The 21,518-nt window shown below is 42.5% G+C and overlaps 1 protein-coding gene across 1 annotated transcript in view; it reads left to right on the forward strand.

The window, feature by feature from the left end:
* The window catches only part of ITFG1 (integrin alpha FG-GAP repeat containing 1), a 1,017,137-nt gene that overhangs the window by 283,717 nt on the left and 711,902 nt on the right, over positions 1-21,518 (forward strand). Inside the window, exon 7 of the mRNA XM_086945125.1 lies at positions 16,262-16,320. Coding sequence (XP_086801251.1) covers positions 16,262-16,320 — 59 coding nt within the window. The remainder of the gene's footprint in view (positions 1-16,261; positions 16,321-21,518) is intronic.

The raw sequence follows: 21,518 nt of genomic DNA on the forward strand, positions 1-21,518 counted from the left end.
TTATAGAATAAGAGGCCAGCAGGTCTGGCTGGGACGCGCAGTGTGGTGATTGTTCCACAGAAGGGTTGTGGTATCTTCAAGAACAGAGATTACACATTAACTGTTTGGAGCATCTGTCAAGGTCCTTTCCGATCCAATGTTGAACTGAGACAAGATCCAATCCTGTGTCCTGGTAAAGATGGACAACATTTCGACCGTCCGGTATATCAATCACCTGAGGGGGCACTCGGTCCAAGGTACTCTCGGATCGAACAACCAATGTTTTGCAGTTTTGCCTGGACCATCAGATCTCAGTCACAGCTGAATATTTTCCCGTTCAGGAGAATAGTGGGGTAGACTGGCAGTCCCATCAATTCCGGCCTTGGAAACTTCCAGGGCCGGACTGAGAACCAAAACCGGCCCTGGCAAAGTGCTAGGCTGGCCCCCGAGGGGAAGGGGGGGGGGCGGTCCAGCCAAGCTGTTTACCAGGACCAGTTCCAGCCAATTTTGTTTCAGGGGCCAATATTGCAGCTAGCTGCAAAGACTGCCCTGAAACAAAAACGGCCCCCAGGGCCCCAAACCGGCCCCCACCCTGGCGGCCCACCGGGGAAACACCCGGTGCCCGTTACAGCCAGTCCGGCCCTGGAAACTTCATCCAGACATTTTATACAGCCTTTACAACAAGTAGGGCATGTTTTCGGTGGACTTGTCTCCCTCCAGATTGGATCATCAGCGGCCCAGGTTCTTCAGTTAGAGACCGGATCCTCTAGCTGCTATCCTCTAGGCTATCCTTTTCCCCCGTTCGCAATGATTATGAGGGTATTAGCCCAGATCATGTTTCAGCAAGCAGTCATAGTTGTGGACACCCTGATTTGAAATCTCAAGTTCGTTTTCTGGTTTTTCTGGCACTTTCTTGGATTTTCTAATCCTTGTCCCCCTATTTCCAAATCTTCTTCTCAATTCAGACCGGATCCCATACCAGATAGTGCTGGAGGGGTCCCTTCGCTTGATAGCATGGCAGATGACAGGGGTCGATGGTCGCTCCCAGGACTTTCGACACAAGCTAAAGATCTCTTGTCAAAGACCTGGACAATTGCACCATCAAGCGATAACGATCAGCCTGGATTAGGTGGTGTCGTTGGTGTGTGCTACGGGTGCTGTGATCCTGTTGGCACAGACATGGTTCAAGTCCTGAATTTCCTGGCCAGTTTAGCTCAGAAGGGAATTGCATACAGTTCAATCAACACCTTCCTTTCAGCTATCTCGGAGACATGTACCCCTGGAAGGGTCCCATGGGGGGTTACATCCTTTTGTGTGTCGCCATTTATGTGGCATCTGAATGTCCTTGACCCCAGAGCTGCGTTACTCAGCTCTTTGGGACGTTAATAAGGTGACTAACCTTTTCCTATCATGGCAACCCAATAAGTTCCTATCAAGGAAGGAACTTTCAGCGAAGCAGGTGATGTTGATCTGCATGGTGTTGTGCAGACGTATCTTAGATCTCTGGACTACGTGAAGTAGTGTGGCTCACTGGTTAGAGGCGGCAGACCCGAGAGCAGAGGACGGCCCGGGACCAGGGTTCGATTCCCGGCGCGGCAGGTTTCTGGACCAGGGTCAGCGGACTCGATAATTCTCTCGCCTCGGTGCCCACTCTGATCAGCGATCACACTCGGCAACTCTGGGCATTAGCTTGCCTCATCTTCACTAACGGCCCCACCAGACCGCCGGGGATGCCTGGTCTCACCCTGGAGATACCCATTAAGGGACCATCTCTCAGGGAAGCCAGGAAGGGTTTCGCAGTGGTCGAAGCGCCTTGGGACCCTCCGGGTAAGTAGTGCGCTATATAAATGCCTATACATTTACATTTACATTTACATTTGGACCCTAGACATTACTGGAAGGACCATTTCATCCTCTGGAGTGTCTTCTACTCTTAGCAGGCGTACAAAATCCTATACTAGGGTCATAGAATACCCGGCTTTTCCAGACTCTCCTAAGCTGTGTGTGGTTCAGTGCCTTAAGGCATTGGTCTTCAAACTTTTTGATGCCGAGACCCCCCATAAAAAAATGTTAGGCGTAAGGACAAAAATTTCTAGAACCTGGTATTCCTTATCATTGACAACCATAAATGTTCTCCAGAGAAACGGACAATCTGTGGTTACACCTCATTAGTACCAGTTTTAAACCAAAATATAGCAAAAAGCAACAAAAAGGGGACCAGTACAGCTTCACAAAGGGCCTTCTACAGAGCGGCGACATCTGTTGCTGCTTTTTAGTAACTTTTAAACCTTTTGAATAAATAATTGTATTGGGTAAATTCAGCAGATTATGTGGCAGATGATGGATTATGTGGCAAATGCGGCAAATCTATAATCATGCTAAAATCGCTGCGGCCGCCATCACATAATTTCAGTGGCCCTTGGTATAACAGCTGTAATGCATTGTCTGCAACTTTAATGTACGGCATTAGAGGAAAACCATACTGTATTTCATGGGATGCTTACAGCTTGGCAATTACAGCAGCCTGTAACTGGAGGTTGTTACATATAAAATAACATATACATGTAAATGTGCACAACAAGTTAATCTGCAAAACCTTTACATTTGCAGATTAACTCGTTGTGCACATTTGTATTTCTTTCAGGCCAGTAACACACTGGTAGAAAGGCGTGTTTAGATGTCTATCTGGCTTCGATTTCCCAGCACCTGAACAAAACTCCAGGGAAAGCATTTTAACTATGTCTGGGACGTTTTCTTTTAGCAAATGAAGAGCGCGACCCCCTTCCCATGCCTCCACGGCCCCTTGGGGGTTGCGCACCACAGATTGATGACCTCTGCCTCAAGGCCTGTGAGGAGATGTCTGTGGATTTCGGCCCCCCAGTTGAGAGGCCGCTCCTTATCGCCTTCAGAAAATTGCTCAAAGCTTTCTCTTCCCTGACATTAGCCCACTGGGTACAGTGGGTTATGCAAGAGGCTTGAGTGGATCTTAAAATCTTTGGCGCACACTGCACTTGAGAAATGATGGCCTCCAAAGCTTTCAGTCTGGGTGCTCTCTTGTAATATATTGTGCACGCAGCCGATTGGTCTTCGGACTCCCCCTTTAAGAGTTTTTACTTTAAGCCAGTGTTGGCTATGGCTCATTTGGTGGTAAGTAAGCTTTAAACTACAATAATCCTCGCCTCCGGTCCTGCCATTGAATGAAAACTTTTCTAGCTATCATAACGGAAAGTTTCAATTCTAATATTGACTCGGGAACGAGGAATAACCCACCATGGATTGCTCATTGGGGAGACCCTCCCCGTGACTAGTAAGTGTCGACTTATTGTCTCATGGTCCTAACCATTGTGATTTGCTGCTGATTAAGTAGACATCTATTGTGCATACACTGCTTCTTGTATAGACTTACTGTTGATATTCCCTTGGTAATTCATCTCCTTTTCCAGGAATGGAAACAGGATTCATGAGAAGAGGGCTATAGTGTGACTCACACGACGAAAGTGGCACTTTAGAGAGAGGAGAAGGACTATAATACAGATGTTGCCTCTTGATTGGACACTTATTGGATTGTTGACTTCATTGTTTGATGTTTGTGCTTACCAATTCTTGATGTTTCATGGGAAATGTGGTTCTTGTTTAAATAAACTGAAAGGGCTGTTGTGAATAAAGTGCAGAAAGCGTAAAGCATAACCCTCGCCTCTGAAATAGAATGTAAACTTTCCTGTACGATAGATAGGAATTTTTCATTCTCACTCTCTCCTGAAATTTCAGCAAAGTCTTTCCTCAGTGGAATGTTTGATGATCAATAACCTTTTGACCTTTTGAAGTTGAATGACGATAAAACAGAGCTGTTGGTTCCACAGGATCATATGTAGACCTGGAATTCTGTTTGCTAATCTCGGGCTCTTGGCCCCGTCTCAGCCCCTGGCACTATTAACAAAAATATTGGTGTTTACTATCAACGCTGATTTTACCGTCTGCTTACATGTCAACAAGATGTCTGTTACAATTTATAGCTTTTTGAAGAGCTTAAGGAAAATAATTTCTTTCCTGAGTGGAAGGAAGTAGGTTAGTGATCCAGGCAGCTATCTTATCCTGTTTGAATTCTAGGAATACATTCTTGCTTCGCTTACCCAAATATTTCAACTTTGACCTTTAGATTGTGCAAGCTGCAATTGCCAGTTCTGTTACTTAATTTCTCAGCGCACTTCTCTTTAATCCTGGTTGGACATCCTTTACAGGTTACCAATGAATAAACAGATCTTGTATAAGACACTTTCCCTTGGTCCTGTTGTTTTTTTCCTTCCATATGACATGCTACATAGGTACAAAAATATTGTCATTCACAATGCCAGTAGCTCTAACTTTCACAAATGCGAGACCTAATGCATGGCAAATGCTTTTCCTTACTGATGGGGCCAATACAATGTAGCTTTGCTACCCAAGCTACCAGTAAGAAAGACTTGGCGAACATTATTCTACTTGAGTTTTGTTGTTTAGGGATGCCACTAAAATATTGCTTCTTCTTCCTTTTGCTTTTTTTTAGTTTTGTGGTCTTCTTCTAAAGATGCAGGGTTTAGAAGCATGTTTTAGGTCTTGTTTAATTTTTTTATAAACTGTAGAGAATGAGGAAATATCAAAAAAATATTTGATGTTTTGACTGATCCTTTCACTGATAGGTCAAATGGCTGGTTTAACAAGAATCTTTCCTAGTATGTGTCATCACATTTACCCACAGAGAATGGGTAAAAGCTCTTAATACATCCGCCCCTAGTTTCTAGTGAGTCAGTATTGATAGTAGGTGAAATGCCAACACCTCAGGCTTTAAACATTCAATGCAAGGCATAGTCACAAGTATATGTGAAAAGAGCGCTTTCACCAATCATCTCAGATAGTAGTGAAAACATGACACCAGACTTTTGGAAAACATGGAACACAGTGTCCCTTGGAATGCTGCTGCAAAAAAGGTTCTTTCCAAGTTAAACAAAGGTTGGAGTGATATTGTTCATATTTGCAGTGACTCAGCTATGTTTATGAACATTTTGTGTGAAGTGCTTCCCTGTAAGGGATCCTTGCCACTTGTTAGATGGTATACTGAAAGCATCTTTACAATCTTCAGAGTTAATGACTTTTTAGTCCATTCTGGTGCACTGTTTTCTTATGCACAGGAACTAAAACGCAAATAATTATCATTTCGTGCTTTGTGTGGCATCAAAGAAAGAGTCAACCCAACTGTGTCCCTTCGCTGATGGTTCTATTCAAGGGCCTATGAATACTATATTATCCATGTGGCAACCATTTACAGAACTTTTGCTGAGTGATGATTACAAAGGCAAGAAATGTGAGGAACTTTAGTTGCATATTGATAGTGATGTCAAAAAATTACACTCTACTGCATGCTTAGATTTTTATAGGAAAACATAACTGCTGTAGTGGACATAAAAAAACTAAAGTCTGAAAACACCCTTGTCTCCCAAGTGTTCAGCATAATTGGTGTAGATGTGAAACCTCTCCTGGAGAGAAGGTTGGGCGACACCTTTAGTGATCTAGGCACTGCAACATATTCCATGTTAAAGTTTTTTCCGTTGGGTAAGCAAAGCAATGTTGAAGAGCAATTCAGGAACTTTTATTTTACAATGTATGAGAAATGGCTTACAATGATGCATAGAAATGTCCCTTCACCACTACTGGCATTTGAAGTCTTTGAAACCTCACTGTGGTACTCTGTACAAGTTCTAGATCCCTTCCGTAAAGGGAAATTTCCTCTATAGTTTCAAAAGTGCTGCTTCATTTGTCACTGCTTCAATAACTCTGAGGGTATAAGCTCCCAGCTCAATGCAATTGTTGCAGAACCTGCCCTGAGAATCGCAATCTTCAAGTGCACCAGTATTGGCATGGAAAGCTATGTCAGTGGCCAGAGTTAACAAATTGTGTACTGGCTATTTTGGCGTTGCCCTTCTCAAGTGCCAATGTTGAGAGGGCCTTTCCACAGAAGTTTACATGGGAAGGAAAGCACGAGCGCACATGACCAAAGACTCACTGAAGAAGTATTGTATGGTGTACTATAATAAGTTTAACTTGCAAAAATCTATTAGGACCTCATATACACTATATGTACATGTCTATATACCATGTACTATCACTGCAGAAAGCAAGCAATGATAAAAGCAAAACGTTTCATAAACACTGGAAAAACACTATTTCTCTTGTTTTTAATGGAGCAAAAATCAGTAACCACTGATAACCACTGTTTTTTTTAACATATTGAAAGCACTTGAAAACACTGAAAAACCCATCCATAATTTACCAAAAGTAGAAACTGAAAACAGGAAAGCCTAATCATAATTAACCCAGGCCCTGAAGCAGCAAGGTCCAATGCCATTCACCAGTCAATCCGTATGGTATTAAATATATACTGTAGGGTCACTAAACATACACCCAAAAAGTGCTGCCCACCAGAGAATTTGCCCATGTAGCTCAGGTGGCCTGAAGCCTTTATACTTGACTGCTGAGATTGAGTTTATCTGTGCCGACTTTAAAGTTAGAACCAGATTATTGGAAGCTGCGCCAGTGCTTCCATCACCAATACTGAAGATGCCATTGGTGCGTGCGGTTTGTGAAGTCTGCTTTGGCCAATTGAGGATGATCCAGAAGACGCCCCATAGCTGCGTGCAGTGTTTGATAGTCAGTCGTCTTGAATATTGTAATTTACTATATGTGGCAATGGCTGCAGAGCATTCAAAACACTACTATGCCACTGATTCTTATTAGCTCCTACCCCATCAGTCTGGACAAGCTTCACTGGCTATTGGTGAGGGAGCAGGTGGTGTTAAAATTACTCTGAAATACTCACAGAGCTGTTTATAACACTAGTGCTCTGGTCCTCAGGAACAAGCTCAGGAGATCTATACCAACTAGGAATCTTTGGTCTAGCAGCTCAAGCTCTATTGTAAAGAATCAAATTAACTGAGCCCGAGAGGAGGGACCATTCTTTCTCAATTGGCAGCTACTCATTTGATCGCTCTTCCATCTTATACAAGGAACATTTTCAATTTCCTCCCAATCCATAACAGGCTTAAACCTGTTCAGTATGAAAAGTAGTCCAACTTTTACTTCTGTATAAAGTTCCCCTACTAACCACTGTCTTTTGTAGGTCAGCCCTAGCGCTGGGGTGTCCTTTCGGACAGAATAGATAAATGGGGTTGAGTCCAAGCAAATTACTACAGCATTCTGCTCACCAGTTTGTAACCTCACATGCTTTTACGAGTGTCACAGCACCTGTGGATAGCCCCTGGCCAATAGCACCTCCTTTTGTAGGCCTCAGAAAGGTCATAATTAAATCCTGTATCTGAAGGAAGGGACGAGCCAAATGAGGCTCCAGCACACCAACTGGACTGAGGTGGTCTTTACTGTTCATAATAAGGCATTATGTTGAAGAACCCTAAAAGGTAAGCCTATTCAAACGTTCTTAAATGATACATGCTGTTGTCTGTTGAGTTCTGTGTTTGTCAAAAACAATTGCTGCCTGGTGACGGGCCCTGCTCAGCACACTATGAAACAAATGTGTGATAGGTGATTTGTTTTTGGCTTTGCCCTCAAAACAAACTTTGCTTAATGATGTATGCAACCTGCCACAGGAGTACTGCTCATTGATGTTTATATGTTCTATCCAGTGGTCAGGCAATGCAGTGTTGTGTTGTCTGCTGTCCAGTGCGTCTGAATATAGTACAAAAAGAACAATTGATGGCCAGAATTCAAAACAATGTTATACATTCACTCCAGTACAAAGATCTGGGTCTAAATCAATAGTTTTTTTGCTCACGATGCCATTCCAGTTTGGACCCAGCCATATGCAAATCAGTCTTGACCCTGCACCCAATGGGAACAGTCCAGCCCGAACTGACAGGCCAGGTCCTCCCTGGACTGGAAACAAGCATCCTAGGACCGGTTTCAGGCTTTCAGTCCTCATAAGCCAGGATAGCTTGATTCCAGGGCATGGAGAGCACAGGACCCACGGCTGGGCATACCCATCCCACTATCCCACTCAGGGTGAGAAATAGAAAAAGAACAATTGATGGACAGAATGCAGAACAATGTCATATATTCACTGCAGTACAAATATCTGGGCCTAAATCCATCATTTGTTTGCGTAGCACTTTTCACCACAAGTGGGATGGGTTTGCCCAGACGTGGGTCCCTTGCTCACTGTGCCATTGGATTCAAGCTAGCCTGGATGATGAAGGCTAATACCCAGAAACCGAACCCAGGATGCTTGTTTCTGGTCCACGGAGGACCTTGCTTGGCAGTTTGGTCTAGACTGTTACCACGAGGCACAGGTTTAAGACTGATTTGCATATGGCTGGGTGTAAACTGGGGTGGCATGGTGAGCAAAAGAACAATGGATTTAAGCCAGATCTCATGACTGGGTGTGTCATGGGGATTTGGAACTTTTCCATAAATATGTATCTCCCGAACAAAAGGTCAGGTTAGAAAAATGCAAACAACTTGCTTTTGATTGGCTACTACTAAAACATTAAATGCTCCTTTTTTCCCTGAATTAGAGGAATATACTGGTTGGGATAATACCAATTTTTCGATTAGGGAATTACAGACGCTGTTACTGAATTCTACCTTTAACATATCCAGTTTGGATCCTAAGGGTTGGTTGCTGTGGCACAAAAGTGCAGATTCTTATCAACACTGTTTTCTGGGTTTGGCTCAAGGTTACACACAGGTTAGGGTGGATCCCCGTTTTGAAAGTGGCCATTCTGTGACCACCTATTCTGTAGGCAAAGTATGTCAGAGTTGGCTCAAAAATTCCACTTTAGCATCGGTTAAGCTACATTTATCTAAATTTACTGACGATGTTGATCTGAATGATTTTGTCAATGACCCGGCTTCCGGCCGATTCAAAAGGTGGATTTATGCTATTTACAACGAAGTTTGGAAACCGTGCCAAATTGAGGCTACTTTGCGCATTCGAGCAGTAGATCAAGCACATTTAGAAAAAGTACTAGCAGTTGTAGATAACAGCATTAACACGCTTTCTTCCTGCATTTACACGTTAGATAATATTGTTTCATCTGTTGTTGATTTTGTGAAAGAAGATGTGTCTGTTTTGTACCATGGCCAAAATCAATTGCGTTCTGTTATGCAGTTTGCTTGGACCTTGCAGACCTTAAAATCAGGAAAAGTGCCTTGGCACTACATAATTACTTCATCGTTATTTGCCCCGTTTAATTTGACTGAAAAGCAACGTTTTATGTCTCTGAAAGAGGCAACTTTTTCTATGTTACATATTGAAAAGTTAGAACCGTTACCATTTTCTGTGGCTGAGACAAATTCTGCTACGTGGCTTATCCACGGGTTAATAACTTTACCTTTTCCCCTTTTCAAATTCGAGGCCTGCATGAAGTATTATGCAATAGGCAGATATTAACCTCTGGGCACTCTTATCTTCATGAAGTTTGGTCACTACCATTTACCTATAGGTGCCTTAGGGAGGAAAAGGAAGTTTACTTGAATGGTGAGGATTGCACTACAACACCAGATCACTCATTAATGTGTAGGAATATCCAATTACATAGCTCTTGTGACCAGAACAAGCCGAATTTAGCCTGTATTTTGAAAGGTACACCAGCACCTGCTATCATACCCACATTCACATTACTGGCAAACGGGTGTTATTTACTTTTACATAATGAAGATTGTTGTGGGATGGTAGCCGGAATTCCTTACGTGGTTACAGTTAGTGAGCTTGTAGTCTGTTGTAAAAGTGTAATGTTCCCTCATTCGCATGGGAAGCTTGATGTTTCCATCTGGCCGACGATTCCGACCTTGAAAGCAGAGTTCAACAAGATGAGTCGCATAAGAGCTCTATTGTCTCAGAAAGAAGTCGCCCTCACATCTGCTCGTGAAACATTTGTCCTTCACGTGGCAAACACCCGCACAGAGGTGCATGCTTTATTTAATACGGATTTGCCCTTGCATTTCGGTGAGTTAATTCACACTATCTTTAATGCATCCTCCACCACGGGGTTGGCACACTTTTTTAAAGTTGTTAGCATTGGCCTTGTGACTTCTTTTCAAACTATATTTGGTGTGTTCCCGGCATTTTTTCATCCGATTTTTTTCCAGCCTGTTTGGTGGATTTCCCTTAATGCTCGCTCTGGTTGCAGGCGTACTTCTGTTGTTTTGTTTATTTAAAAATTGATGCACGTCCTGTGTTGCAAGAAGATCTGTCACAACTGTTGTTGCTCCGCAACCGAATGCTTGAATATTATGGAGCGCTGCCTCTTGCTACATTGAGTGCGGCTTATGGATTATCATTTCAGTTTTCCTTCTTTACATGCATCCAGCCTGTTTTTAATTGCCTGAGTTGCGATTTCGACTGGGCCCTGGATTTGTGTCTCTGCAATACGGTGTCTCCCAATGCGGATTATGATCAACTGATGAGCCCCTTAGTTGCTCATGAATTGTTTTGCTCTGGCGGAGGGATTATGGCCTTTGCAGCGATGCATGGAGTCCTGGGACGTTGGAATGTTTTCGCAGCGGCGCGAGATTTCTTGGCACGCAGCTTCATTGAAGATACACCGAGTTGCCCTCTGATGGTGCTAGAGACTCAGGTAATTGAATAACATGTATGTTCTTTCCCTTTGCTGAATTGGATGGCTGAAATGTTTTCAGATGAGAACAGTGACTTCCTATTGGAGGTTGTTGCTACATATTTTGCATATACATTGTTGGATTGAGATGTGTCATTGCTTCTCTCTCTTCCATGACTAAGGTCACATGTTGGACATCGGATATTTTTGATTTTTTTCTTCTTCATTTCTACCCAGGCCTATTGACTTCCCTATGTTCGTGGCTAGAATTGCTAAATTTGAAGTACATTATTGAGTTTTTTTCCTGTTTTTTCACTGTGGCAATTTGAATTTGGTTCTGACTGTTCTTCAATTCTGCTTTCCAAATCTGACCCTTTCTTTTCCGCGCTCAGATCAAGGGAGGGTGTCATGGGGATGAGCCTTGCATTTACACTGTGTTAAGTTGGCATGAGATTATAAAAATTTTAAACAACATTTTTCCTTTCTGCTGCCTTTGCACACGGCACACATTATTATAATTGTTTAGAGTTTAGCATAGTGTTTTGCTTCTCACGAGAATATTATGTTTTTCTATATTAGCAGACTTGCTTGGTAAGCTTTGTCTGAACAGTAAGTGCCGAGGCCTTCAAGGTTATTTCAACACCGTGTTTGTTGTTCGGACTGATCAGCCCTCGTTCTAGACATAACATATATGCATCTGTGGCCACCTCTGAGTTTGGCGCGTTTTAATAATACACTGCGTAGGCATGATCACACACACTTGGAGAACATTCGCATGCAGAGAGCTGGTGCAGAAACTGATGTGATCCATTTCTGCTAGGACCAGAGGTATGGGGCCACCCTTGTATTCCCAAGAGACCTTCTGTAGATATAAAATAACCTACTAGCAAGGGAGGGTGAGATATAGGTATATTCTAACCTGTTTCCATTTAGCATTGTAACATGCTTTCTCCCTTCGCATTTTATGGAATAGTAACTATGCTGATAATCTTGTTGATGATAATATGTCTGCTTGTATTAGCTAAAATACTGCGCATGAGAACACAGCATTAGAAATAAATATTTCAAACTTGCACGTGTCTCCATTTACTCCCTGTTTTGGACTGGTATATGAGTATAATGAAAGAGTGTTCATGTGTTCCACATTGCCTGAGGTATTCTAAGTTCCATGTTCTGGTTGTCTAATCATTGGTGTTATGGAAGAACCAATGAGACACTGATTGCTAGTCTGGTAGGGGACATTGGCTACTAGGGTGAGTTTTGGCACACCCTAATTCACTGAGGTTCCAAGTCTGTATGCACAGTTCTGTGTAGGAGCCGAATCCCTGCTACAGGGGTGAATGCATTATTCATTCAGCATTCCGTCCATCATTTGCTTCCATAGCACTTTTCACTCCAAGTGGGATGGGTATGCCCAAACGTGAGTCCCTTGCTCACTGTGCCACTGTATTCAAGCTAGCCTGGCTGATGAAGGGTAATACCCAGAAACTGGTCCCAGGAGGTTTGTTTCCGTTTCAGGGAGGACGTGGCTTGGCAGTTCGGTCTGGACTGTTCCCATGAGGCATAGGGAAAAGACTGATTTGCGTACGACTGGGTTAAAACTGGAGTGGCATGGTGAGCAAAAGAATGATGGATTTAACTCAGATCTCTTGACTGGGGGTGAATGTATGATTTATTCAGCATTCCGTCCATCATTTGTTTGCGTCTGAATATAGTACTGCACGTGACTTCTTGTCATGCCTCAGTGCCCAGAATAACAAACTGCTGGTGAACAGATAAGCATTTTCTAATGCTACCCTGCCCAACCCCACTACTCTCTGGCTGGATGCAATTAACACTTCTAGCCCTGAGGCTGATGATCCATTGATCTTTTCTCATTCTAGCCCTTGGTCACACACCAAGGGACCTTAGCCTGGTGATGCTTTCTTTCGGCTTCGTGGCACTAGCCTTTCCTGTTGTGCCACTAGCTTGGTTACTTGGCACTTGCTCCATCTCTGATTGCACTCATCCAAAATGTCATATCAGTGGTTTTGGCTCTTTCAGGAATAATTCTGCATGCCTTGGAGACAGCATGTCCTCATTCATCCAGCCTCTCTTGTCATATTCTCTTTGTCTTTCCCGCCAAGTCACTTGTCACTTGTTCATGCCTCTTGGTAATTCCCTTGTGTGTGTGCTACTGCTCAGTATGTACCTTTTAGTACTAGCCCATTTACTCTTTCACCATTTGATTACACCATTCCTCCTTTTTTTTAATCATCAGTTTTGTGGTTGTGTTCCAATGTATTGCTATACTCCTCTAAGTTTAACCTAGTGCTAAATCTATAAATCTCTAGCCTGCCTTATTTTGTTTTGGTCTATTGAATAGGCCATCCTCAAAGGAGTACAGACCATCTCTATCATATGTTGCTTGTAGGAGTTCTGATGTATTCTTCCAAAACACAATGGTGTGAAAGCCGCAAGCCATGTAATAGAATTCTGCACTGCAGTAATCGCATCTAGGGTAATTTATTTCATTTTAGCCAAGTATCATATTCATCCTTTTGGGGCTCATGTACTTGTTGTTATGCAAATAATTGAACTGACTGTATTTCAGACTTGCATTTGTGAATATTTTCTGAGTGTATGCTAGGCCCCCCATTCTCAGTTTCTAAATTCTCTACCAGTATTGTTCTCTAACTTAATAGTAATATTTTGCAAACTGCACTTGGTCATATACTATATAGCAATTTATAGAACCAGGTATGTGGTCTACAGCCATTCCCTATCATAAACAAAATTAGTAATACTTTGTGTGTGCGGCTCCATTGAGCTGATCCCCACTTGGTCCTCAGGCTCCTCACCAGAGTCTAGTTAGCTAGAAATTGTAAGGCTGTAAGCCCATATTGTTCTATTGGGTTCTTCAAAGATATTACCTCCACTGTAAATATACCAACCTCTGCCTCCGTGGCCAGGTGGGCTGTCCCGACCTTTTCCCGTGTCTTTGTGAGGCTCTCCAGTGAGTTGGGTGAAGGCGTATTGTGGGATGACAGGGCTTTTGCTCACACACTTCTCTTCCCACATATCTGAGATATTATCACCAGTTTGGAATATTTGTTATTCCACTTTTATTTAAGAAAAAAACTATAAGCAGTCTATGAGTGCTCTCAATTCCCAGGACCCCTTTCTCTTGAGGAAGGTTCCCTCTCCAACCACCTGCAGTTCACTCAATCTGCCTTGCTAGGTAGTAGAACTTGCTGTCTGTGAATCCAGGGAGAGTTCCTGTAAATCCTTGAACCATTTAGATAGGGCCCAGATCAGTAGGTTGAGGAAGTAATGTAAAAGCCTGGTTTGCATCACCATTTTAGATAAGGCTGTCTACCCCACTACTGACAATTGTAATCTCTTCCAAAAATCGATGCTACCTCTCAGTGATTTCAGTGCGTATCCTAGGTACCCTGCCGTTAACGTCATCCTGGTGCAAAAGTATCACCTCCCAGATATCTAAACATTTAGCATCCCAATTGATATTCAATGTCTATGATTGCTTTGGTTTCATAATTAGTTCTAGGTATGCATACACTTCAGACCAATTAACTTCAAGGCAAGATATTCTCCCAAATCCTCAAAGAATAGTACCATCGGGCCTGCCCCGGTGAATCTTTACCTCTCAGTTTCAATAACATGCATAGAAAGATATGTGTGTGTCCTATCTACTAAGGCTATCACCCTTTCTTTGTTTTCCACTCTGGTTATTCTCAATGGTCCTATTTAGGTCTAGAGGGAAACACCACCATTTTTTGACATGTACATGGGTTTCTTCCTGAAGTTGACTTCTCTCGCACACAATCACTTTTGCCACACATATGCAACTGTGAAAATGTGCATTCGTTTCTAGGAAACTATACTTGCTTAAAAACCAACTTCGCAAGAATACTATCATCATATCTTGACACATCATGCACAAGGTTAATAGTTAACGTTGTGCATATGTGACTATTTGTTTAGTACATATGACAACAGAGCTATCTTTAAAACACATAAACAACAGCGACCTGACCAAGATCTCCGCCCAAGGCAAGGATGCCTTTTATTATAAATAAACATCCGATTCTGTGTGTTGGCAGAGGAGCACTTTGCTGTCATTGTCAAGGTTTTTACATGCTGATGTTTCGGCCCAGCAGCCTTCTGATACCTCTATGAGTGGTGTCCAGCTTGTGACCGCAACAGGGACCTACATTCTTACTTTTCAGGTGACAAGGTTGGGATCATACAGCACTGGGATTCTTGGCAGAGCACACATTCCCTAGAAACTTAGGTTAGGGACTGCATAGTAGGAGTATGCTGATTTCTATATTGTTTTATATGCTTGCGTATGTACATTCTTTTAGCACAATGGTGGAATTTTTCATTCTGTTCTTTTATTGGCTTCGATCTATTGATCATTGCAGTACATATATTTTATACAAGAATCATGTTGGTTCAATAAATATTGAAAACGTCTCACTGTGTATGGCTTGTATATTTCTCTGAGAGAAAGAGAGAACAAGTGACTGAGCATAAGGGTTCTAGATCTGTACTACAATTCTTAGGGGGTGATCAAGGTTGTCCTGTTCAGTGGTTTCCAGAACCATTTGCTACCCGTCTAGGGATGGGGGGCTTATGATGGCACTGTGAGCTAGATGGCCTATATGGACAACATATTCTGAGAGGGTACATGGAATCAGCCTGGGACCATCCCAACAGTTATACTGTCCACAAACAAGCTGTTCATACCATAGGGTGATAACTACACAGCATTATTTTGGCAAAGGACATAGGCGAAAGATGTTGACCCTGCATGGTGCCGCAAAGAACAGTCATTCTAGTAGATGGCCAATCTTTTCGCACTGGCTATGTGCTCAGGCCAGATATTCATTATAGTCCAAACATCTCAGCTGTGCTACTTTAAAGGCATTCTTCACTCTCTGCTTCTGAAGTATTTAGCTAATGTGTTGATCCTGTTTCTCAATGCTATGTAAGAATTTATCCTGTGTCAGTAGATTTTTCTGTAACCTCTTCTGTGTTCCCTCTGTTTCACTGATACAGTACTACCAACGACTGCTTTAAATGCCTCCTACTCTATCAGAATGCCCGATGCTGTACCTTGATTTTCTCTAATACAGTTGGAAATTGCCTCCCCTCGAGGTTCTCTAAATGTCCTATCCCCCAGCATTACGCTATGGAGCCCCCATGTGATTATGCGCAAAGTTAGAATCCCGATCTCATCCCCATTTACTGAGGGTTGTGGTAAAATAGGGTGTGTGTTATTGCCTGATCTGCCTTGCACTTGCCATGTGTCTTCTGACAGTTGCTTGCTTGTCAATGACCTGTGTCTTCTTGTACTTGTCTATGTCAGCCTTTTACTCAAGGCTCTAAACCTCTCCCTACACCTCACTTGTCTTTCCCTCATAACCCTTCTCGTCTCTCTCATGGCACTTGCTTGGTCTCTCATAAATGCACACCTTCACTCTTGACTCCTTCCTCTGTGGCTCAGTGTGGGCCCCTTAATCTTCAGTATTTTGATCCCACATACCGTTCGGCTGTTGGACAAACAATGGATTACATTCTGTTTCAAGTTGAAATGTACACCCAGAATGTAGAAATTCTTTGTTATGAACAGAGAGGTGCAATTGGTTTACAGCAATTGTCCCTTTTCTTCCCAGATCTGTTTCTCACATCACTATCAAGCAAGGAAATTCTATTTGAGACTTGGCTAAACCAGGTAAGACAAAATGTGTTCTTTTTTAATTATCTTAATTGGTTGTATTTTTCGTCTTAACACAGTCACAAAAAGGCATTCTCAGCTATTTCCTATTTGATGTGACAACTCTCCAGTCTCTACTGCTTATGTGTGTGCTCGCACAGATAAATAGGACTAAAGTTCAGACTCCGTAGTTTTTCGGTTCAATTCAGTTTTCCAAATAGTTCTGGATGAGATGATTCAATTTCTCTGCAGCATTTTTGCATTACTGCCAATTAAACCAATCAGTTTCTCCTAATGTTCATGTTAGCGGAGCTCCCGTGGTGTTGTCAGCTGTTCTAAGAGGTTATCATCATTTAATTTGTCAGCATGATGGGATGTGAAGAAAAGCCTATTTTCCAAGATTAATTTCTCAGTCTTTTTGCCTCTGGGATAATCCTTTTATATGTTTGTCGCTTGGCGTTGAAGAATGTCATGACAGTTTTGATCTGGGAAACACATCAGAGCGTTTTGGGCTATTAATTCGTGTGGATGGTGTAACATTAGCTTGATGACCTTAAATATTTATCTTGTCTGCAGTGAAAGTTGTGAATTCTGTGGCAAATTTGTAAAAAATGAGAAAACAAATAAAAATCCTAAAATATAATGTTAGAAGTGCACAAAAGACATCTTATTGAATTGAAATAAATGCGAAATACTTTTTGGTGATTAATAATTACCGGCGGGAATCTCCTATTACCTCCATACAAACGAGCCCGCCTCCTTTTTCTGCCATCCATAACCCCACAAGATTACCAATTCACACTTAATGGAGTACAATAATACAATCTCTCTACTTGCTTCCTACACCCCGGATTTATTATGTATATGTGTGTATATGTGTTTGTGTGTGTGTGTATGTTTTAAGCCTGGGGCTGAGTTTGCGGAACTCTGGCAGTTGACAGAAAAAATTCCCAGCCAAGCTATGCCGAGTTCTGCGAGCGGTAGAGTGGGTTATCCTGCGCCATTCACACTGATTTTTAGTGCTGGGTCTTTTTTTTGCGCTGTAAAATCAGCGTGAACGGCATCTTGCACAGTCCAAGAGGGCACTGCTTCTTTCTGCTGCTCAAGTAGAAGTTCTACCTGGGTGGCAGCTTCCTCAATGCTAACGGAAGGTTTCTCAACGTGAGCAGTAGCGACCGCCCGTGATGAGAAATCGCGCTGGGAAGTTGTCTACCATTGGATTTCCTTGCTCATGCTCACCAACTTACCTTTGGCGAGTGAAGAAAAAAAAAATCTCTGCCCCGAGCTCTGTGAAGCGCAGAGTGCAAAAATCTCTGCAGACTGTAGTTCAATGCTCAGGCTTTATATATATATATATATATATATATATATATATATTACCTACTGGCGGTCGCCAGTAGGTAGTTATAGTTAGGATAATTTTCAATGTTAAATCTCAACATTCTATTTTGAATAACTTTGGCGCCGGTTGACGAATCTGCCTGAAATTTTCAGGAAAATGGTCTCATGGCGGTCCGGTCCTTCCCTGAAAGTTTGGGGGGGATTCGTCAAGCGGGGGCCGAGATAAAAGGGGGGTCCCAAAACGCGTTTTCCCCATGTTAATTTCCATAGGGCGGTCGATTTCACTTTTAGCCCGAACGGCTGAATGGATTTCCACCAAACTTGGCAAAATTGTAGGGACTGGTAGCCCGATGTGCCTTTGCTATGTCTCAAGATATGTGCTCCAGTGGATTTTGAGTAATTTAGGTTCAAAAAAATATATATATCTATAGGCGCTCTCCCGTGCGCGCACCCGAGTGCGCTCCAGGCGCGACACGCGACTTGCGCGCAGGAAGCTGATTGGATCTCAGTTGTCTGTAAACATTCTAAACAGTCTGGAGCGGCCGCCATCTTGTGTCTCGGTAAAATCGAGACACAAGGGGTTTGAAAAAAAAAGGGGCAAATGACCATAAGGGGGAAGAGTAGACCCCCTCTGACCCCCTAGGTTTGATGTAGGGACTAAAATAGGGTCCTGCAGGGCATTAAAAATTTTTTTTCGTTTTGCGCGGGGGAAGCGCATGGTACGCGCACCGGCGAAGCACGGGGAAAATCCAGGACCATATTTATGAAGGCCTTGCGCTGTTAGTTTTGCGCTTCCTGTGCGTCAATTTTTGTGACGCACCAGCGGTGTAAAAAAATGCGCATTGTTATGCAATATTTAAAAAGTGACGCATCTATCTAGATGCGTCACTTTTTAAATATAGTGCAACGAGGTACATTTTATTACACTGCTGGTGTTATGCGTCACTTTTCTGTGCGCACTCCTTATGACATTCCAGATGTGTCATATTTAATGTATGACGAATCATGTTGCAGATACAATATGGCGCAGAGTTTTAAAAAGTGACCCATGTACCTAGATGCGTCACTTTTTAAAAATAGCGTCAGGTATAATGCATGCAGAGGGGGTGTTCTCCCGCAAAAAGCTTTGTAATAGCGACGCAGTGAAATCTTTGAGATTTCACTGCGTCAGTTTTAGGATGCTGTTGCGTCAAAATCTTGTGCCTGCTTTACAGCAGGTGTTAGACTGAGGCAAGACCTTTCATATGCTGCTTTCCCCATTTGAAAGGACACATTACTGGAGTTGCGTCACTTTTGTGACGCACTCCAGCAATGCGTTACTTGGAATGTCATAAGGAGTGCGCACAGAAAAGTGACGCATTGCACCAGTAGTGTAAAAAAATGTGCCGCGTTGCGTTATATTTAAAAAGTGAGGTATCTAGGTAGATGGGTCACTTTTTAAAATCAAGCGCCACATTATATCTGCGTGAGGTATAATGCATGCAGAGGGGGTGTTCTCCCACTAAAAGCTTTGTAATAGCGACGCAGTGAAATGTTTGAGATTTCACTGCGTCACTTTTAGGATGCTGTTGCATCCTTTAAATATAGTGCAACGAGGCACTTTTTATTACACTGCTGGTGTGATGCGTCACTTTTCTGTCCACAGTCCTTATGACATTCCAGATGTGTCATATTTAATGTATGACGAATCATGTTGCAAGGAGTTACAGATACGTCAGTATTTCTGACATATGTGTAAACATAAAAGTGATGCGAGGCCGGCGCAAAATTTTGACGCAATAGCATCCTAAAAGTGACGCAGGGAAATCTCATAGATTTCAGTACGTTGTTATTACCAAGCTTTTTGCGCGGGATTGCCCCCTCTGCATACATTATACCTGATGCAGATACAATATGGCGCAGAGTTTTAAAAAGTGACCCATGTACCTAGATGCGTCACTTTTTAAAAAATAGTGTCAGGTATAATGCATGCAGAGGGGGTGTTCCTTGCAAAAAGCTTGGTAATAATGACGCAGTGCGTCACTTTTAGGATGCAGTTGCGCCAAAATCTTGCGCCTGCTTCACAGCAAACCTTTCACATGGTGCTTTTTCCATGTGAAAGGACACATTACTGGAGTTGTGACGCACTCCTGCAATGCGTTACTTTTGTGTTTACAGATATGTCAGAAATACTCCAGTTTATTCACTGTGTCATAACTTTCTTTTCTAACACTCACCTTCTTTCATTCCTCCTACTTCACTTCCTTTCACCTCTCATACCTTTCTGTTCTTTCTTACTCATTCTCCTTTCAATTATCAATGCACTATATTTCACTTACTCTTCATTTTTTAAGATTATAGCTCTTTGATGAGAATTGGAGGTAGTTCTGAAAAGAACTTTTGGTTTTCTTCTTTTAACTGAAGAGGAACAAAAACAGGGAATAGAAACTGCTCAACAGGAGCAAAAAGAAAAGAAAAAAATTAGGGGTGGGAAGGGCAGTGATGGTTCTCCAATGCCCGAACCATGAGCAGGACACTTTGCTCCCCATAGGTGAGGAGTTGATTGCAGTATCTGCATCTGACGACCCCATGGTTGAATGCAGGTTGAATGTTTGCTACCTGCCCCTGAGATTGTTCTCTTCCAGAAGAAGTTGCTCCTCCTGTTGATGTAGAGGCCCCATCTCTGGGAACCTCCTGTGCCAGAGCCCTGACACTTTCCCGGGCAAAATTCTGGGGGTGCCTCCTCTCCACATGGCGAATCATGGTGTAGTTGCCAAAAGAGTATTTTTTTTGGGGGGTTACCCCGTGACAGGACCTGTTTGCAGATCCTGCACTCTACTTTTGGTGCATTCACCTTCTTCTGGCCTTCTGGAAACTTAAAAAATTTCCAGATGAAATGTTCCTTCACCTTTGGGGTAGGAGGCTCTTCATCAATGAAGTCATCTTCACTGCTGGATGGTCTGGCAGCCATGATGAATCCAGGAATATGGAGCAGCAAAAAAGGCAGGTCTTTCAGTCACAAAAGTGAAAGAAGAAGTGAAGGAAATGGGTGGGGATTTCATTCATTGTAAAAAAAAAACTGTTAGCAACCAATGAAAAGTGTTATTTTAGGGTCACATGACCCGACGCGTTTACGCTGCGCGCTCCGGAGCACTTCCGGGTGCGTTTACGCAGCGCGATCGTAGGCGCTTCCGGGGCGCAAACGTGGCGCGATCGTAGGCGCTTTTCCGTGCGTTTATGCGCCGCGCACGTATGCGCTTCCGAGGGCACTTACGTTGCGCGCCGAAGTGACGTCATCAATCTTTTATAGAAATGCATAATCATTTTCCATATTAAAAAAAACAAATTTTATTTGTATGGTACGAAATGTTTTGCATTATTATTAACTTTTCATTCATATTTTTTTTTCACGAACGACAGTTGCGCTCTGGGTGCGCTTTCAGATGAGCTCTCGGAGAAGCTTATAGGAGAGCTTAGCTGAAAGCTTCCCGGAGCGCGCACCCAGAGCGCAAAAAAAAAAAATTATAAGAAAAAATGAATACTTAAAAAAAAACAGCAAATTGTAAAAAAAAAAAAGGTTAGAAACTCGATATACAAAGGAATTAGCATTTAAAAAACCTATGAAATTCACTGAAAAAACCATAGGTTTCACACCAGTTATAGTTAGGAATTAGCATTTAAAAAACCTATGAAATTCACTGAAAAAACCATAGGTTTCACACCAGTTATAGTTAGGAATTAGCATTTAAAAAACCTATTAAATTCACTGAAAAAACCATAGGTTTCACACCAGTTATAGTTAGCTGGAAATTTTACTGATATAAAACCATTGAAATTCCCACGTTATAGTTAGATGGACTCACTATAACTTGCGCGTGCAATGCACTGCTGATGAT

Source organism: Lissotriton vulgaris, chromosome 12, assembly GCF_964263255.1.
Source record: "Lissotriton vulgaris chromosome 12, aLisVul1.2, whole genome shotgun sequence".
Lineage (NCBI taxonomy): Eukaryota > Metazoa > Chordata > Amphibia > Caudata > Salamandridae > Lissotriton > Lissotriton vulgaris.